This window comes from Microtus oregoni, unplaced genomic scaffold, assembly GCF_018167655.1.
Source record: "Microtus oregoni isolate MIOR12 unplaced genomic scaffold, Mior012 000001F_ref0000356, whole genome shotgun sequence".
In the NCBI taxonomy this organism is placed as follows: domain Eukaryota; kingdom Metazoa; phylum Chordata; class Mammalia; order Rodentia; family Cricetidae; genus Microtus; species Microtus oregoni.
In genome coordinates, this window is record NW_024543060.1 from 71,074,426 (window position 1) to 71,089,688 (window position 15,263).

Below are 15,263 nucleotides of genomic sequence, written 5' to 3' on the forward strand. Positions count from 1 at the left end.
TCTTACATCCTACATCTTAACCCATTATTCTTGTCTGTGTTAGCCTCGTGGCTTCATACCTTTCATTGGCAAGGCATTCTCATCTTGCTTCCTCTCGGTCTGGGTGACAACTGCAGACTGACCTTTCCTCTTCCCAGCATTCTCCTGTTCTCATTACCCTGCCTCTACTTCCTGCCTGGTTGTTCCACTTATACTTTCTGCCTGGCTATTGGCCAATCAGCGTTTTATTAAAAATAATACAAGCGACAGGCTGAAAGACCATTGTCCCACAGCAGGTCTCTCAAGATGAGACTCTTCCTGGCTACTCCCATGAAGAAATGGCCAAGGTCACCGGTAGTTTTAAACTTCTGTAATAACCTGACATTCCCAGGGACCAATGGACGTTAAATTGCCTCACCAAGGATTAGCTCCACCCTCCCACTCTTCGTTTTGGGGTGGCTTGGGACTTTTCATCATTGTTCTGCCCAGCCTCTGTATAAAGGTCTTCTTACATGTGGCTGGCATAAACGCTAAACTTGGAGCGTTTTCCTGAGTCGGAGACTCGGTTAAGAGACAGACAAGCCAGTGAATAAGTGGAAGAACCAAGCATGGGGACTTAGTTCACAACCAGCCCAAAAGGCCAGGCCAGGTGTTGCTGTGGCATTCTCCGCGTGGTTGGGAAAGATGCAAGTGATAGCCATCAAGGTAATTGGGGGAAGTTCACAGCAGCCTGGGCCTGCAGATGTTAAAGGCTATGTAAAAGGTAAAAGCGTGCTCCTAGAAGCCGAGAGGAGATGAGTTAGAATGCCAGCTGGTTTTTATGTCAGCTTGACACAAGCTAGAGTCATCAGAGAAGAAAGAACCACAATTGAAAATAGACCTCCCTAAGATTCAACTGTTGGACATTTTCTTAATTACTGATTGATGTGGGAGGGCCCGGTCCAGCCCAGCCCAGCCCAGCCCATTGTGGGTGGAGTTCTATAATAAAACAACAAGCTGAGCAAATCCTCGAGGGGCGGAGTTTGTAAGCACCTCCTTCCTCTGGGTTCCTGATCTGCCTGAGTTCCTGCTCCGATTTCTTTCAGGGATGACCTGTGATATGGAACTGGAAGTGAAACAAACCCTTTCCTCCCCTAGTCACATTTGGCTGTGGGGCTTCACCGCCGCAGTAGTCACGGAAGTAAGACCATTGGGAACCTCGGTGTTAGGAGTAAGTTACTTTCCTCGGCATTGCTGACCACAGAGGCCTTAGTGGTGGCTGAAACAGTAAAGGCCTTGCCACAGCTGTCATGGTAAGACTCCGTTGCTAAAGAGATTGCATGCTTTGGCTGCCAGACTTGGAGAGAAAAAGCTAGGACTGGGATCGAAATGCCTTCCTCCTAGCTAGCTCCTGTGACACCAGAAGTTGCTAAGGACCCTGGGAGAATCAAGGTCAGAGGTCCTGTTCGACTTGGGTCCTGGATACTTCACAACAAAAATGCCAGGCATTGCGTGTCAAATAGCACCATGGTGGCCCGGGTGTTTCTGAGTAGACCTAGATTTCTGGTTGGGCTTCAGGACAGCATCACGGGGGAACGTCACATCTGGTACCTGGTACAGGGAGGCAAGAGGCAAAAGTCTGTGACCAAGGAAGCCATAGGTTTCCGTGGAGAAGCGTATGTGCCACCTAAAGTCCTTCTCCACATTTGTTTATAATGGTTGTTTGTTACTGCAGTCTAAATATTTGGAAATTTTTCTGTTCCTAATTTTCATCCTTTTCCTTACTACTCTAACTTGTTAACAGCGGTGAGGTGAAGGCAAAAGGAAAGGGCCCAAGGGTTTGTTCCCTCATTGGATTTAGAGAACAAACATCTCTGTCACCGCCCTCTGGAAACCTTGTGGAAGAGGAGGGCAGAGAGAATGCAAGAGCAGGGAAAAATGGTGGGGATGTTGGATGCAGTGCAGGACTCTCCGCAATCAAACAGCCACCATCTTGAGGTGTTCATCTCCACCTGCTGGCAAACGGTCATCCCAGCTGGACTTGTTGACTTGTTACACGGCCTCCTAGAGGGTGAGGAGGGTCAGGAGAATCACCTGCGTACCCTGTCCTCTCCCTATCACGTGCTGTATGTTTCTTTGCCCTAACTGTACAAGTGCCCTGGAAAGGGGCTAGAGATAGCAGGACGGAGAAGAGATTAGCGTAAAGAGGGATACATCAATACGGTTATGGGAAAGTCATCTCTACTTGACAGTTCTGGTGTGGCTTTGGAGGAGAGCTCCCACCCTCTAGCAAGTAACCCCTCACCTATGCTCAATTAAGGAAGTCCAATAAGATTATCAGATCCCCAGGGTGAACTTTGGTGGAATCCTGCTTTGGTTTGTCCTTGAGATTTTAGATGGAGGGTTATGCCCCCCCCCCAGCATCTGCTAAGTTAATATATTACAAACATTTTGTTTAATTACTAAGATATTCATAAGTCCAGTACAGAGGTTGATAATAAATGCCTAGTAAGGGGAATAGAGAGAGTCCAGCACGATTGGGCCCTGAGTGTTCAGCATCTCGTCTCTCCACAGTTATGGAGAAGTATGCAGGGGTGTCAACACAGATATAGCTGCTTCGGGGAATTTCAGCTCACTTTGACGAGGAAGGGAAAACGCTGTGACTCAGGAGCTGACGTCTCTGGGCGATGATTTAAGTGTTTCTCAGCTCCCCTTCGCCCTTAGATCAGACAGAGCAGTAAAAGAAGCCTCAGATTGGGTCTTCTCCCTCAATCACTTCTGCCGGGTTCTGAGCAGACCCAGGAGTTGAGATTTCTCTGAAATGGCCTCTGCTGAGAGAAGACCTTGTCCAATGGCAGTGCTCCAGGGCATGTCAGCATGACTGCCACACACAACTCCCCCCCCCCCCCCCCAGAATCCAAGGAATTTTCTTGGTCCTGGTATTTACAGTGAGGATCTGGTAGCATTCCTGGAGATAAGCAGAGAAAAGCTTGGCTCCTGGGCTCCCTTGATTGGGTTCGCCGAGGTTGTCCGTCTTAACTACGATTTTTCCTTATGTCGTTGGACAATTGTATGAATGTTACAAGCAGCATTCTGGTAACTCACACCCCACCACCCTCTCCTATCTCCCTCCTACCACCAACATCAACTTCCCTCTTCCAGACAAGTCCCCTTCTCCCGTTCATGATGTTTTGTTCCGTTTTGCAACCCTCTGAGTTTATCCTGTGATCATGAGTTTGGACCTGGCCGTTGGCCCTGGGTCCCTCCCCATCCTCGCACCCAAGCCCCAGAGTATAAACAACTGGAAACAATTGCTGATTCCCCCCCCCCCCACCCACCTCTTGACTGCCCAGAATCTACCAGTAGCTTATAGTTCATCCGGGGGAGGGGGAAGAGGGGAGGGACAGGCCCTGTAAGCCTCTCCCAGCCTGTGACTAATGACAGGCCCAATTTCCTGCAGGCTGAGGAAGGTGTAGTCACTTAAAGCCACTCCTTGGTTCCCGTTACAGCTTTCTCACCCTGTGGCTGCTCTCCACGCTCCAGTAAGTTCTCAGTCTTTCTATTTGGTGTTCTCTTTCATCTGCGGATCAAAACTGGCTGCCCCTGTCCTCTGTTCCTTTGTAGATCCAAAAGGAGCTGCTGGCTTTTCAGTCTGTTCAGCTTCTTTCCTTTGAGGGAGGAGTAGTAACTTCCAAGGGTTTTAGGGAAGTCTCTCTATTGGCCTTAAACAAAAATCACTCAATTAGTCCTCAGTACAGCTTCCAAGTGCAGGAAATTGGTTCCTTATTTATTCAACTGGTTTCTGGGCCATCAAACCCAGCATGGGAAGCAAAGCAGGCCACCGCTGACACCCAGCTGTCACTCACTTCTTAATTTGCTCCCTCTGTGGGAACGGGCCTGCAACCTCTCTTTCACAGCTATTGGTTTTGGTGTTTGTTTCTTAAAGTTCTTTTCCCAGACACTTTGAAACTCTCCCTTCCATCCCTTGGCATGAAACATTCTTTCATCCTAGCCAGGACTGTATCTTAAACAGTTGTATAATTTTTTTATATTTTATACAATTATTAGGGCTTAAGTAAATGCTTGATGGCACCAATTGATGTGTTAACATCAAAGTGCCCGTTGCATAAGAGTTCCTCTATTCTAATACTAAACTTGATATCCTAAACAAAATTGAAAATCATTATTTTAAGCATCTAACAGTTACTAAACTATTCTTTTACAAGTAGACTATAATTTCAGTTTTAGTGTGAGCTGATCTGTCAGTTTATGTAACTTAAAAGCAAGAAAATAATTTTGCAGATAAATGAGAAAACGTTTTCTCATCATAAAACCCCAACACTGGACTGTAAGTGATCTCTGTACTGCTGTGTCTCTGTTCTGTCAGAGAGGGAGAGGAATGTTTTGGTTTTGTTTGTTTTACCTCCTGGAGTCCTGAGTGGAGCCCAAGAAAGTCTTTTCTCTTAATAAACCCTGTTCTCCATTCTATCATAAGGAGGTATCGCCCTCACCCTCCAAATCAAGACTAGGTACAGTGTTTACTAGAACTACTGAACCAAAGTACAACAAACGAGATAAGTGTGTTCATGCTCTTTCCTGAAGGCTGGAACCCTGGAGTCAAGGGCTTGGCCAGACTATGCGCCTTCCGGAGCTACTTTGCCAGCTGGTGCTAGCCCCAGGAATTACTTGCCTTATGGCAAAAGTGTCTACTTTCTGCCTCCATTTTTCCCATGACCCCTTCCTCCTGTGTCTGTTTTCCTGGCTCTCTTCTCCTCCCCATGTCTTTCTTGTTTCCCTTTGTGTCTGTCCTGCTGCTCCTGTGTATCTCCTCCTCCTCCTGTCTTTCCTTCTCTCTCTTCCTCTCTCTCTGTCTCTCTCTGCCACTCTCTCTCTCTGCCTCTCTCTCTCTCTGCCTCTCTCTCTCTCTGCCTCTCTCTCTCTCTGCCTCTCTCTCTCTCTCTCTGCCCCCCCGCCCCTCTCTCTCTCTGCCTCTCTCTCTTTCTGCCTCTCTCTCTCTCTCTCTCTCTCTCTCTCTGCCTCTCTCTCTCAGCTCCTCTCTCTCTCTCTGTCTCTCACTCTGGTATCTGTCTGCCCCCCCCTCTGCCTCTCTCTCCCTCTCCCCCCTCCCCCTCCCCCTCCCCCTCCCCCTTCCGCTCCCCCCCCTCTCCGGTCTTTGTTTCTACCTCTATATCTCTCTGTCTCTCTCTCCCTCTCCCTCCCCCTCCCCCTCCCCCTCCCCCTCCCTCTGTCTATGTGAGTGTGTGTGGGTCTGTACTCCTAAAGAGAGCAGTTATACTGGGCAATACAACCCAATGGTCTCCTTTTATCTTGACTGTACCTGCAAGCCCCTCGTCCTTCTGTGTTAGAAGAGATCAGGATTTCAAAGTTTTGAAAATTTTGCTAGTTAGTTCTGGCCAGCTGACACAAATTAGAGACACCTGGAACAAGGGACCTCAACTGAACTGCCTTCTCTATCAGATTAACCTGTGTGCATGCCTGCAGGGGCACTTTCTTAAGGACTGATGTGGGCGGGCTCACCCCTTGGCAGGTGTTCCTGGATTATCAAAGGCAAGCTGAGCCAAGAGAGTAGCATGCCACATTTCTCTTTGGTCTCTGCTTTAGCAGTTGGGGCCTCCAGGTTTCTGCGTTATCTTCCTGGGTGATGGACTGCAAGCTAGCTGTCTGAGGAAAACAGCACTTTCTTACCCAAATTGCCTCCTGGTCACGGTGTTCTCGCAGCAACAGAAAGCCAAGTTCTACCACGGGGTTTAGCTCGGGATGTCGATGTCTCTCTGAATAACTGTTCTGCAAATAACTCATTTTTCCACACACTACACAAAGCAGAAACTCTCTGTTGTTGTAAACTCTTTCCTTTTGTATGCCTGCCGTGAGTCAGGTGACCCTGAGATAAAAACACAGGAATGGAAAGGTCACAGGCCTGTAATAAAGAAGTCAGGATACCAGGGGAGCTGAAAACGCTGCTGGTATCATATTCCTGCATTGCTGGTTCTGGCTTGCCTTCGGCAGGCTTCCGACTTCTACTCTGGCTTGTCATTTAGCCACAGCGAATACGTTTTCTTGCAACTAACACACTTTTTCTCCCTTTGAGAACAGCTTCTAAAGAACGAACGTGAAAATGAACCTGTCTATACTTTGAAGACTGTGTTCGTGTTTAAGTATGCCCCGGGTGTAACTTCGTATGCAAACATTCTAAAGTCAGTTGTGCTTATTAACAGTTCAATATGGCATGTCCTGTGAGCTCCGAAGAAGCAGATGACCGCTTTTTAAAAATAGTTAGTATACATTTCAATTCTCCCTCACATACACACCCAGTACAGTTTTGACTGAATTTATTATGTAAAACCGTTGTTATGCTGATGTATGATCTTTCTATGCCTAATTTGTTCATGACTTTTATCATGAAGGAATGCTGGATTTTAACAAACCCTTCGTCTGTGTCTGTTGAGATTGGATTGTGTCCATTCAGTTGAGGTGCTGTACTGTGTCGAGCCGTTCTTGCCTCCCTAAAAATGAATCAACTTGGTCGTGTTGCGTTCCTTTTTGATGTTTTACTGAGTTTGATTTGGTAGTAATGTTGCTGGGAATTTTGGCATCTTTTATCAGGAATATTGGTCTACAGCGACAGTTCTCCGCCTGTGGGTTGCCACCCTTTTGGAACTCAAATCAGCCATTCCCGGGTTGCCTAAGACCATCGGAAAACCCAAATATTTTACATTAGCATTATGAAGTAGCGATGAAAATTTTATGGTTGGGGGTCACCACAACGTGAGGAACTGTAGTAAAAGGTTGGAGCATTAGGAAGGTTGAGAAACCCCTCCTCCACAGCTTCCTCATGTGATTTTCTGTGGTTTTAGTAAGAGGGTGGTGCTGGACTAATTTAATAGGTTTAAGGGAATCTCTCTCTTTCGGTTGTTGGAAATAGAGGAAAACTGGCCTTAACTGGAGGGATCTTCACTAAGAAACTTCGGGACATTTCTGTTTGAAAGGCCGTTACAGGAACCACAGAAACGGCCTAGTTACCTGGGGCACTACTAAGGACAGTGATGTCTAGTCCCGGAGTGGAACTCGGCATATGTCAAATTCCCGGATTCTGTTGTTCTTCAGTTCCTGTTTCTAAGTTTGCTTGAATTTCACTTACTGTGCATGGCTATCTTGCCTGCATGTGTACATGTGTACCACATGTGTGCCTGGTGCCCGAGGAGGCCAGAAGAGAGCATCAGATACCGTGGAACTGGGTTACAGACAGTAGTATCAACCACCATGTGGGTGCCAGGATTAAAGATCACCCAGTACTCTTAACCACTTAACCATCTCTCCATATCTCTCTGTGTGTTTATGTGTGCATGTGTGTGCATGCGCATATGCGTGAAAATACTGGTATGACATGTTAATAATTTTTGCATGTTAGCTCTCGGGTTTGCGAAATGAAAAAAATAGGTTAGAGTTGATGATGATAGGTTGAAAAATAATTTGAGACGCCTGAAGCCACCACCAGTATGGTGGCAGGCAGGGCAGACGTTAGGCACCAAGGAGGAGAATGTTACAATGAAATGATAGAAATTGAAGGCGAAGCAAGTCTAGTTGGTAAGGCCCAAGCTACATCTCCACAACTCATTTGTTAAACCATAGAATAGAGTTGGACCAGGAGAGCACTAGATAATTCAAATAGAAAGATTTTTATAGGCCAATGCCGAAGTCTTCCAGGACCATAAAAGAGACCTGTGGATAATGATGTTAAGTGTAGTATTTGGTATGAAATGAATTCCACATATCTGAAACACTCCCAGGGAAGGCCTGGTTGTGGTGGTCTGGAAGCTGCAGTGGGAAGTTGGAAGCCCAAGATACAGATAATGAGATAACACAATTCAGCCTAGCTCTTTAGCACAGAGATGTCAAGTAGTGGCTTCCCAATGTCATAGCCCAGAAACACTGGGAAGAATAGAAGAAAGCCACCAGTCTCTGTATTAGTACCAAGGTCTGAAAGCTATTTCTGCTATGAAAAAGGACAACTTGTGTTTACTTATTTCCTTTCTTTTCTGTGTGAACGTGACTTAGTTTTCTAACTCTGGCCCTTAGAGTCTTCATCCAAAATGTGCCCATCACACGGTATGGTTGGTGAGCGCCTGAAATACTAGCACTTGGAGAATATGGGAACCAAGAGCTAAAAGTCATCCTGGCCCCCTAGCATGTTCAAGACCAGCTTGAGCTACAGAGACCTTATCTCAGTGAAGTAAAATAAAATTAGATAAACGTAAAACACTACACCTATTCTACATGCTACAGTACGATTCACGAGCCGGATAAGGGGCTGGTGATTGAAACATACAAATGCAGAGAGAGAGAGGCATGGGTCATCTTTGAAACAAGAATATCCCCTTTGTTGTCAGTTTATCTAGTGCTCTGGCCACGCCCCGGCTCTCGGGATCTTTCATCTGCAGACCCACCAGAAACGACTCCCCTGCAATCTGCTCAGAGCAGAGGAAAACAAGTTGTTTACAGGAAATTCAGGGTCTGGGGGAATCCACAGTCCCCAACAGATAAGCATTTAAAAAGTATAATGTACCTGTGTAATTCCAGGGTCATAAGGAAGAAAACATTAATAGCATATATCAGGCTATAGTGTGGATACAAATACAAGAGGATTTTTGTGGTGACCTGGCAGAAGATGGCTGCACCATCTTCTTTTGATTCGGTGGAATATTCTATCGTTCACCAGTTAGTCTTTCTAGGTCTTTCTAGGTAAATTCAAAGAGCTGGGAAGATAATGAGTGTGTGGTTACACGGTTTTAGAGAAAGAGGATGTTATGTTACCATGGTAACTTTACCGCAGCTCTCCACCTTTAGCAGGAGAGCTAAGTTTCCTGTATGGTTTTACACTTGTGCAGCGGTCTTCTCCGCCACTGAGAATAAAGTAACTGCCAAGGCCTAAGTCTCCCCAGTAGATTTCACGGGAGAAACTTGACAGCACCCACAGGCAGATTCTCTTCTTACAGAAGGACAGAAAACCTCCAATGTTGATGTGAAACCTGGTTACCTGTATTTCAGCTTCAAAGGATTCACAGAGAAGTGAGAGACACGACAATACAAACGCCTTTTAAATACCTAAAACATACCAGTGCTATGGAAAGTCTAGAATATATTTGTAATAATTATAGCCATGTTGGGGAGTTTAGGTGTGCCTGCTATTCACCCTCAGCATAGTCTGAAGAAAATATCTCACAGGTTTATGTATTGGGGATGTGATAGCCAGTTGATAGATTTCAGGAAACTTATTCATAAGAAACTATTGGAGGGGGGCTGGAGAGATGGCTCAGAGGTTAAGAGCACTGGCTGTTCTTCCAAAGGACCGGAGTTCAATTCCCAGCAACTACATGGTGGTTGACAACCACCCAGGGAGGAGGGGGTCATTAGGGGTCACACCCGGGAAAGATACACTTTTGTCCCCTGACCCTCTTCCTAGCTCACTGCTTGCACAAATGGTATGCAGCACTGTTCCTCAATACTGTGTCCACACGCGTCACCTTATCCTGGCCTAGAAACAACGTGGACTGAACCCCTAAAACTCTCGTTTGAGGTGTCTTCCTGGGAATTTTGTCGCAGCAATGGAAACCCTGGCTGATACAATTACCTTCAAATTCGTGTTTTAAGCCGCTGTTTCAAGTGTGAGCGCTGGTCCTGGCACCCATAATGTTGATCTGGGAGCGTTTCTTCTTGGGGTATAACCTCACAAATCCCAGGGCGAATGTGGAAGTTCCAGGTCAGCCCCATCTCTGGAAAAACTGTACCCCATGATCAGCTAAAGTCGGGAAGTGATAAGCTAAAACTAGCTTGCAAAAAGGGGGAGATGCTAAGTATTGACAAGACTCCTTGACCAAACCCCTAGGGACACGCTTAATACTCAGCTGTGCTAGGTAGGCCTTCATCTGTGGCCCTTTGCTAAGCCTGAACAGACCAGCTTTTACAAAAAAATGCTTTTCTGGCAGTCTAGAGTGTGTCAATCATTCCTATCTTGATATCTGAACTTCCTGTCTTGACGTCAGCACTGTTAACTCTGCTGTCCCCTTGATGTCCTCCACTTCATAACTCTTAATTCCTCAGGGGTCTTTATTATGTTTGAAGTTGAGCCTAGTTCTATCCTGAGATTTATTTTCCTCTGTTGGACCCTAGCGTCCAATCACCGAGGAGGAGTCACCCCAAGAGACCATCTCTCATATCACAGCTGATGTAAAAGCATGAGGATTTTATTAATTCTGTCATGACAGGGTCTTCCAGCAGTCTGGAGGCTAGAAGACCCTGAATGTCTTGTACAGGCTATTTTTAAAGGGAAAAACCCACAGAAGGAAGGGGGTGTCTGGGAGTTGTTCTTTAACTATTATGATTAGCTTATTCAAAAAGGCTATTACCAATAATTGGCTAGAGAGTGGTTGCCAGATCAGATGAGGTAAGGGGAAACTTCTCAGGGTCACTTTGCCCCTTCCCAGGGACTGAGTCAAAACATCAGTAACTGAGACAACACCTAAGGCTTATCTTGCCCCTATTCAGGGAGATGGAAAGTTCCCAACATCTCAGTACGTGCATGTATAGCTGTTCTGTCCTTGGTTCCCAGGGGAGGAGGGGAAGTACTGAGAGTTGTCAGAAATGGCTTGAGAATTGTCTTAAAGTTCTACACCTCTAGTTGTTCCCAAATAAAATTTATTCTGGGTGCTTCTATTCACTCTACTGTTACCTTCCAATATGATGTATATACAAGTATCTTTATTGTCTGTTAAGATATCATCCTTATAAGTACACACTAATATAAATTAGTGTAGTTCTAAAGGAAATTTCACATTATTCTCTCTCTATAAAGATTTCTACAGCATTATTTATGAAAAAATTTAAAAGAATTTGAATATGTATATATAATAGCACACAAATTATGGTGCATTCATCTGTAGAGAATACAGATCATGAAGTATTTATAAAGAGTTATTGTAACCAATAGCATTCTTAAACTATGGCTATGAAAAAAAATGATACAAAATGCATAAAATTATGGCCTCCATGAAACCTTTGAATGTTTAAATCGTATTTTTTAAAACACAGATATGTGTTCAAATGTGCATGTATACACATGACTGAATTAACAGCAGTATGTTAGAGAATCTTGCTGGCTATGGTAGCTCACACCTTTAATCCCAGTACTGGGGAGGCAGAAGTGGGTGGACCTCCGTGAGTTCAAGACCAGTCTGGATTGTTAGTAAATTCCAGGACAACCAGGGCTACAAACTAGAGAGACCCTGTCTCAAAACGAAAGATAGAAGCCAGGTGTGGTAGCTCGTGCCTGTAATCTCAGCCCTTGAGGCAGGAGGATGACAAATTTGAGGCCAGCCTCGACTAGAGAGTAAGACCTTACATCAGACGGGAAGACCCCCAAAGTCGGAATTCCTGGTTACAAAGATGAACTGCCCAGCTTGAAAGGGTGGTGACTGAATGAACGTGGGAGCTGAAGAGACAGTCTCTCTCTAGAGCAGTGGTTCTCAACTTTCCTGATGGCTGCCATCCTTGAACACAGTTCCTCATGTTGTGGTGACCCCCCCAACCATAAAATTATTTCCATTGCTATTTCATAACTAATTTTTCTACTGCCATGAACCATAGTAGAAATGTGGTTTTTTTTCTGATGGTTTAGGGCAACCCTGTGAAAGGGTCAAATGACCCATGGGGGTCATGACCCACAGATTGAGAATCGGTGTGCTGGAGGCTTTTGAGCCCAGGGCTTTCCAGAATCCAATTAGAGAGGATAAGAGTATAATGGAGCCTTAAGTCATTTCTTCTCCACCCTCCCATGCAGTGACAGTTACGATACAGGAGGGTACTAATACCCTTTCATGTTGTGTACAGGTTTACCATGCCCTGTCTGTGTTCATTTGCATATGACTCTCCAAAATAACGTTTTTTTTTTATTTTTTTAGAATGATATTTTTTTATTGAGAAAAGGAGAAAAAAAAAAGTTTCCACCTCCTCCCAGCCTCCCATTTCCCTCCCCCTCCTCCCACTCTTCTCCCCCTCCTCCCACTCTTCTCCCCCTCCCCCCACTTCTCTCCCCCTCCCTCTCCAGTCCAAAGAGCAGTCTGGGTTCCCTGCCCTGTGGTAAGTCCTAGGTCCTCCCCCCTCCGTCCATATCTAGGAAGGTGAACATCCAAACTGGCTAGGCTCCCACAAAGCCAGCATATTAAGTAGGATCAAAACCCCCATGCCATTGTCCTTGGCGTCTCATCAGCCCTCATTGTTCACCTTGTTACGTTTGTTTTCTTATTACAAGAGATAGTGTATTTCCACTGTAAGAAAACGAATAATCAATAAAAATGCAGAAAATTAGAAACAGAATTTGCTAAAACAACCACTGTGGCAAAGATTAAAGGCACGAATCATTTCGGTATTATGCTGGCCAGGTTTTTGTCAACTTGACAGGAACTGGACTCACCGGGGAGAAGAACCCTCCAGTAAAGAGTGCAGCCATCAGACCAGCTGTGAGCAAGTCCATGGGGCATAGTTTTGATTCATAATTGGCATGGGAGAGCGCAGCCCACTGTGGGCAGTGCCACCCTAGGCAGGTGGTCCTGGGGACTATAAGAACGCAAGCCAAGCAAGGCAGTAAATAGCATTTCTTCCTAGTCTCTGCTTCAGTCCCTGCCTGGACTGCCCTCACTAACTGGGTGTGGCATGAAAGTTCTTAGGAGTGTACTAAGTTGTTCAAGGTCTCACAGCTAGTAGCTACCCATGACAGAACGAAACTCAAACGCCACCCCCCACGGCTTCCTCCCTGCCTCCTTCACCAAGCATGCCTGTGTGTGTACGTGTCTCACAATTCTATTTTTGAATTCTTCACAGTCTTAACCACATCATAAACCCTTTCCTCCCGCAAGTTCTTCTGCCCCGTGTTTGGTCCTCGCAACGGAAAGAAAACTCTAGGGCAAGTTTTAAGATAAAAAGTCCTGGGAGCTGCATGTGTGCAAGGGGGGTGGGTGCTCAAACAACCATTAAATTTGGCACTGAACTTGCTTTTCGTGCTGAAAGTCACCCCACTTTAGTCCAGTATATTTATACTGTCATTTGGGTCATTAGTTATTGGTCACTTAATAGTTTTTTTTTTCCAGATAAACTTTAGGTATTGCTGTCCATGTCCTAAAAACCTTTATTTTACTTAATAATGGTCTCAATACATATAGTGGTGATGCTGGCAAGTTTATCAGTAAATACCCTTAATTGTTTGCATTTATTATTACTGTTATCTCCTAACTGTGCATACCTTGTAACTTCGACTTTACCACTACGCCCGGATGGGAAACTGTCTGTTCTCAGCGCTCATAATAAACTGTAAAGCAGGGACCACTGTATTCCCACCACTGTTTGCACAGAGGATTCCAACAAAAAAGGTTTGGCAAAAACCATTTGCAAGTCCTTTGGTAGAGATTCGTGATGGTAATCTTGGTTGTCAAATTGACTACATCTGGAACCAACAAAAACCTAGGCAGCTGGGCACTCCTGGGAGGAATTTTCTTACTCAGATCATTTGTAGCAGGGCGACCCACTCTAAATCTGAGCCACGCCTTCTGCCTTCTGGTGATAGCTCACATTCGTAAAAGGGGGACCGGGAAGAAAATTGCTTTTGGTTTGCCTGCCTCCCCTCTTGACTGGTAAGCTCCTTCATTTCCTGTTGTGGTTGGTGTTAAACTCGGCTCCTTCAGGAGTCCAGTGTAGACGGAAAGCCAGCAGCTCTTCAGGAATCCCCCAGGGTGCCAACTCCAGAATTTGACTGCTTGCGACATCCCTCCTCAGAGACTGAACATCTACCAGCGTCTCGCCTCTACTGGCATGAGTCAACCATTGGGGAACCCCCCAGGCCACATTCTCTAAGCCAGTGTAACAGATCCCCCGTGAATACATATAGTCTGTCATTTCTGTTCCTTTAGAGAAGCCTGACTAACACAGGACGTATTTCTGGAGCCCACAGAAATTCCTTTGGAAATACCTCAGCTCCAAGCTTGATGCCGCCTAACAAGAATCTGTATTTTGTAGGTGCTGTGTCACCGAGAAGCACCGACGGGGACAGGGTTAACAACAAACTGAGCTGCAAGCCATATATGGAGAAATCCAGCTCTGAGTTTCACAACAACTCAACGTTCTGCTTTCAGACTTCTCCAGCTGAGGTCAACTGTGCTTGGTGGGGCCGGTCACAAAGAACCCAAGTGCTGCAGATGTAGCTCAGGGGCAGAGCCCTTGCCCAACACAATCGCCCCTGGGTTCAACCTTCAAGCACAGAAGAAAAGGTCTGAAAATAGAACCAAGCATTCTATCAGAACCCAGGGGCTCTGGGTTCTAGGTCCAACCGCAGCCAGAGGCAGCATGCAGGCCACCCTTGCTATGATGGTCTGGATGGCTTCTTCCATTTCTAGTTCTTCATATACCGCAAGTACTTTGCCAGATATAACCAATGAGGATTTCATCCAACAATGTGTTCAAATCCACAACCAGCACCGGTCCAAAGTGAATCCGACAGCAAGGAACATGCTGTACATGGTGAGTGTGCGAACAGTGTTTGTGGCATGCATCCATCAGAGGCAGCCTGCCTGTGCTTAGCTGGGTGTGAATTCTGGGTAATCCCAAATGTTTTTGTTGTTGTTGTTTTGCTTGTGATTGCTGTGTGCAGTACACTTGGCATGTGATCAGAACCTACACAATGGATCCCTCCCTCCCTTCTTTCCTTCCTCCTTTCCTTCTTCCTTCCTTCCTTCCCTCCCTCCAACTCAGTCTTAAGCAATGCCATAGGCAGCATGGTTCAGTTCTTTCTGGATACTTCCCTTTCACCAGCCACGAGCCATAGACTTCTCCTTGCTGCAACTTCTTTTCCTGTTAGTATGTGTGACGGTTCTTTCTGTGTCTTAAGGATTGTTTTTCTTTCTATCGTGTTCTGTATAAAATAATGGTGACTTCATTATGATAATTTCTTACATCATGCTTTGATTATTGCCCTTTTGGCCTTTTGGTCCTCTGGCCCTCTGATCCTGTGCCTCTTCGGAATCTGCTCTATTTCGCTTAACCTGGTGATCTCCAATCCATCCATTCTCCTGCGAATGTCCTGAGTTTGACTCAACAATACTCCACAGTATGTATAGAAATACACACACACACACACACACACACACACACACACACTTCCCTTATCCCTTCATCTATCTGTGAACAATCATATGTAACCCAGAGCTTGGATATTGCCAATAGTACCACAATAGACATGGATA

At 45.6% G+C, this 15,263-nt stretch overlaps 1 protein-coding gene across 1 annotated transcript in view; it reads left to right on the forward strand.

The window, feature by feature from the left end:
* Positions 1 to 3,434: 3,434 nt before the first annotated feature.
* Glipr1 (GLI pathogenesis related 1) overlaps positions 3,435 to 15,263 on the forward strand; it is a 30,369-nt gene continuing 18,540 nt past the window's right edge. The window contains exons 1-2 of the mRNA XM_041677234.1: positions 3,435 to 3,500; positions 14,041 to 14,541. Coding sequence (XP_041533168.1) covers positions 14,368 to 14,541 — 174 coding nt within the window. The 5' untranslated portion in view covers positions 3,435 to 3,500; positions 14,041 to 14,367. The remainder of the gene's footprint in view (positions 3,501 to 14,040; positions 14,542 to 15,263) is intronic.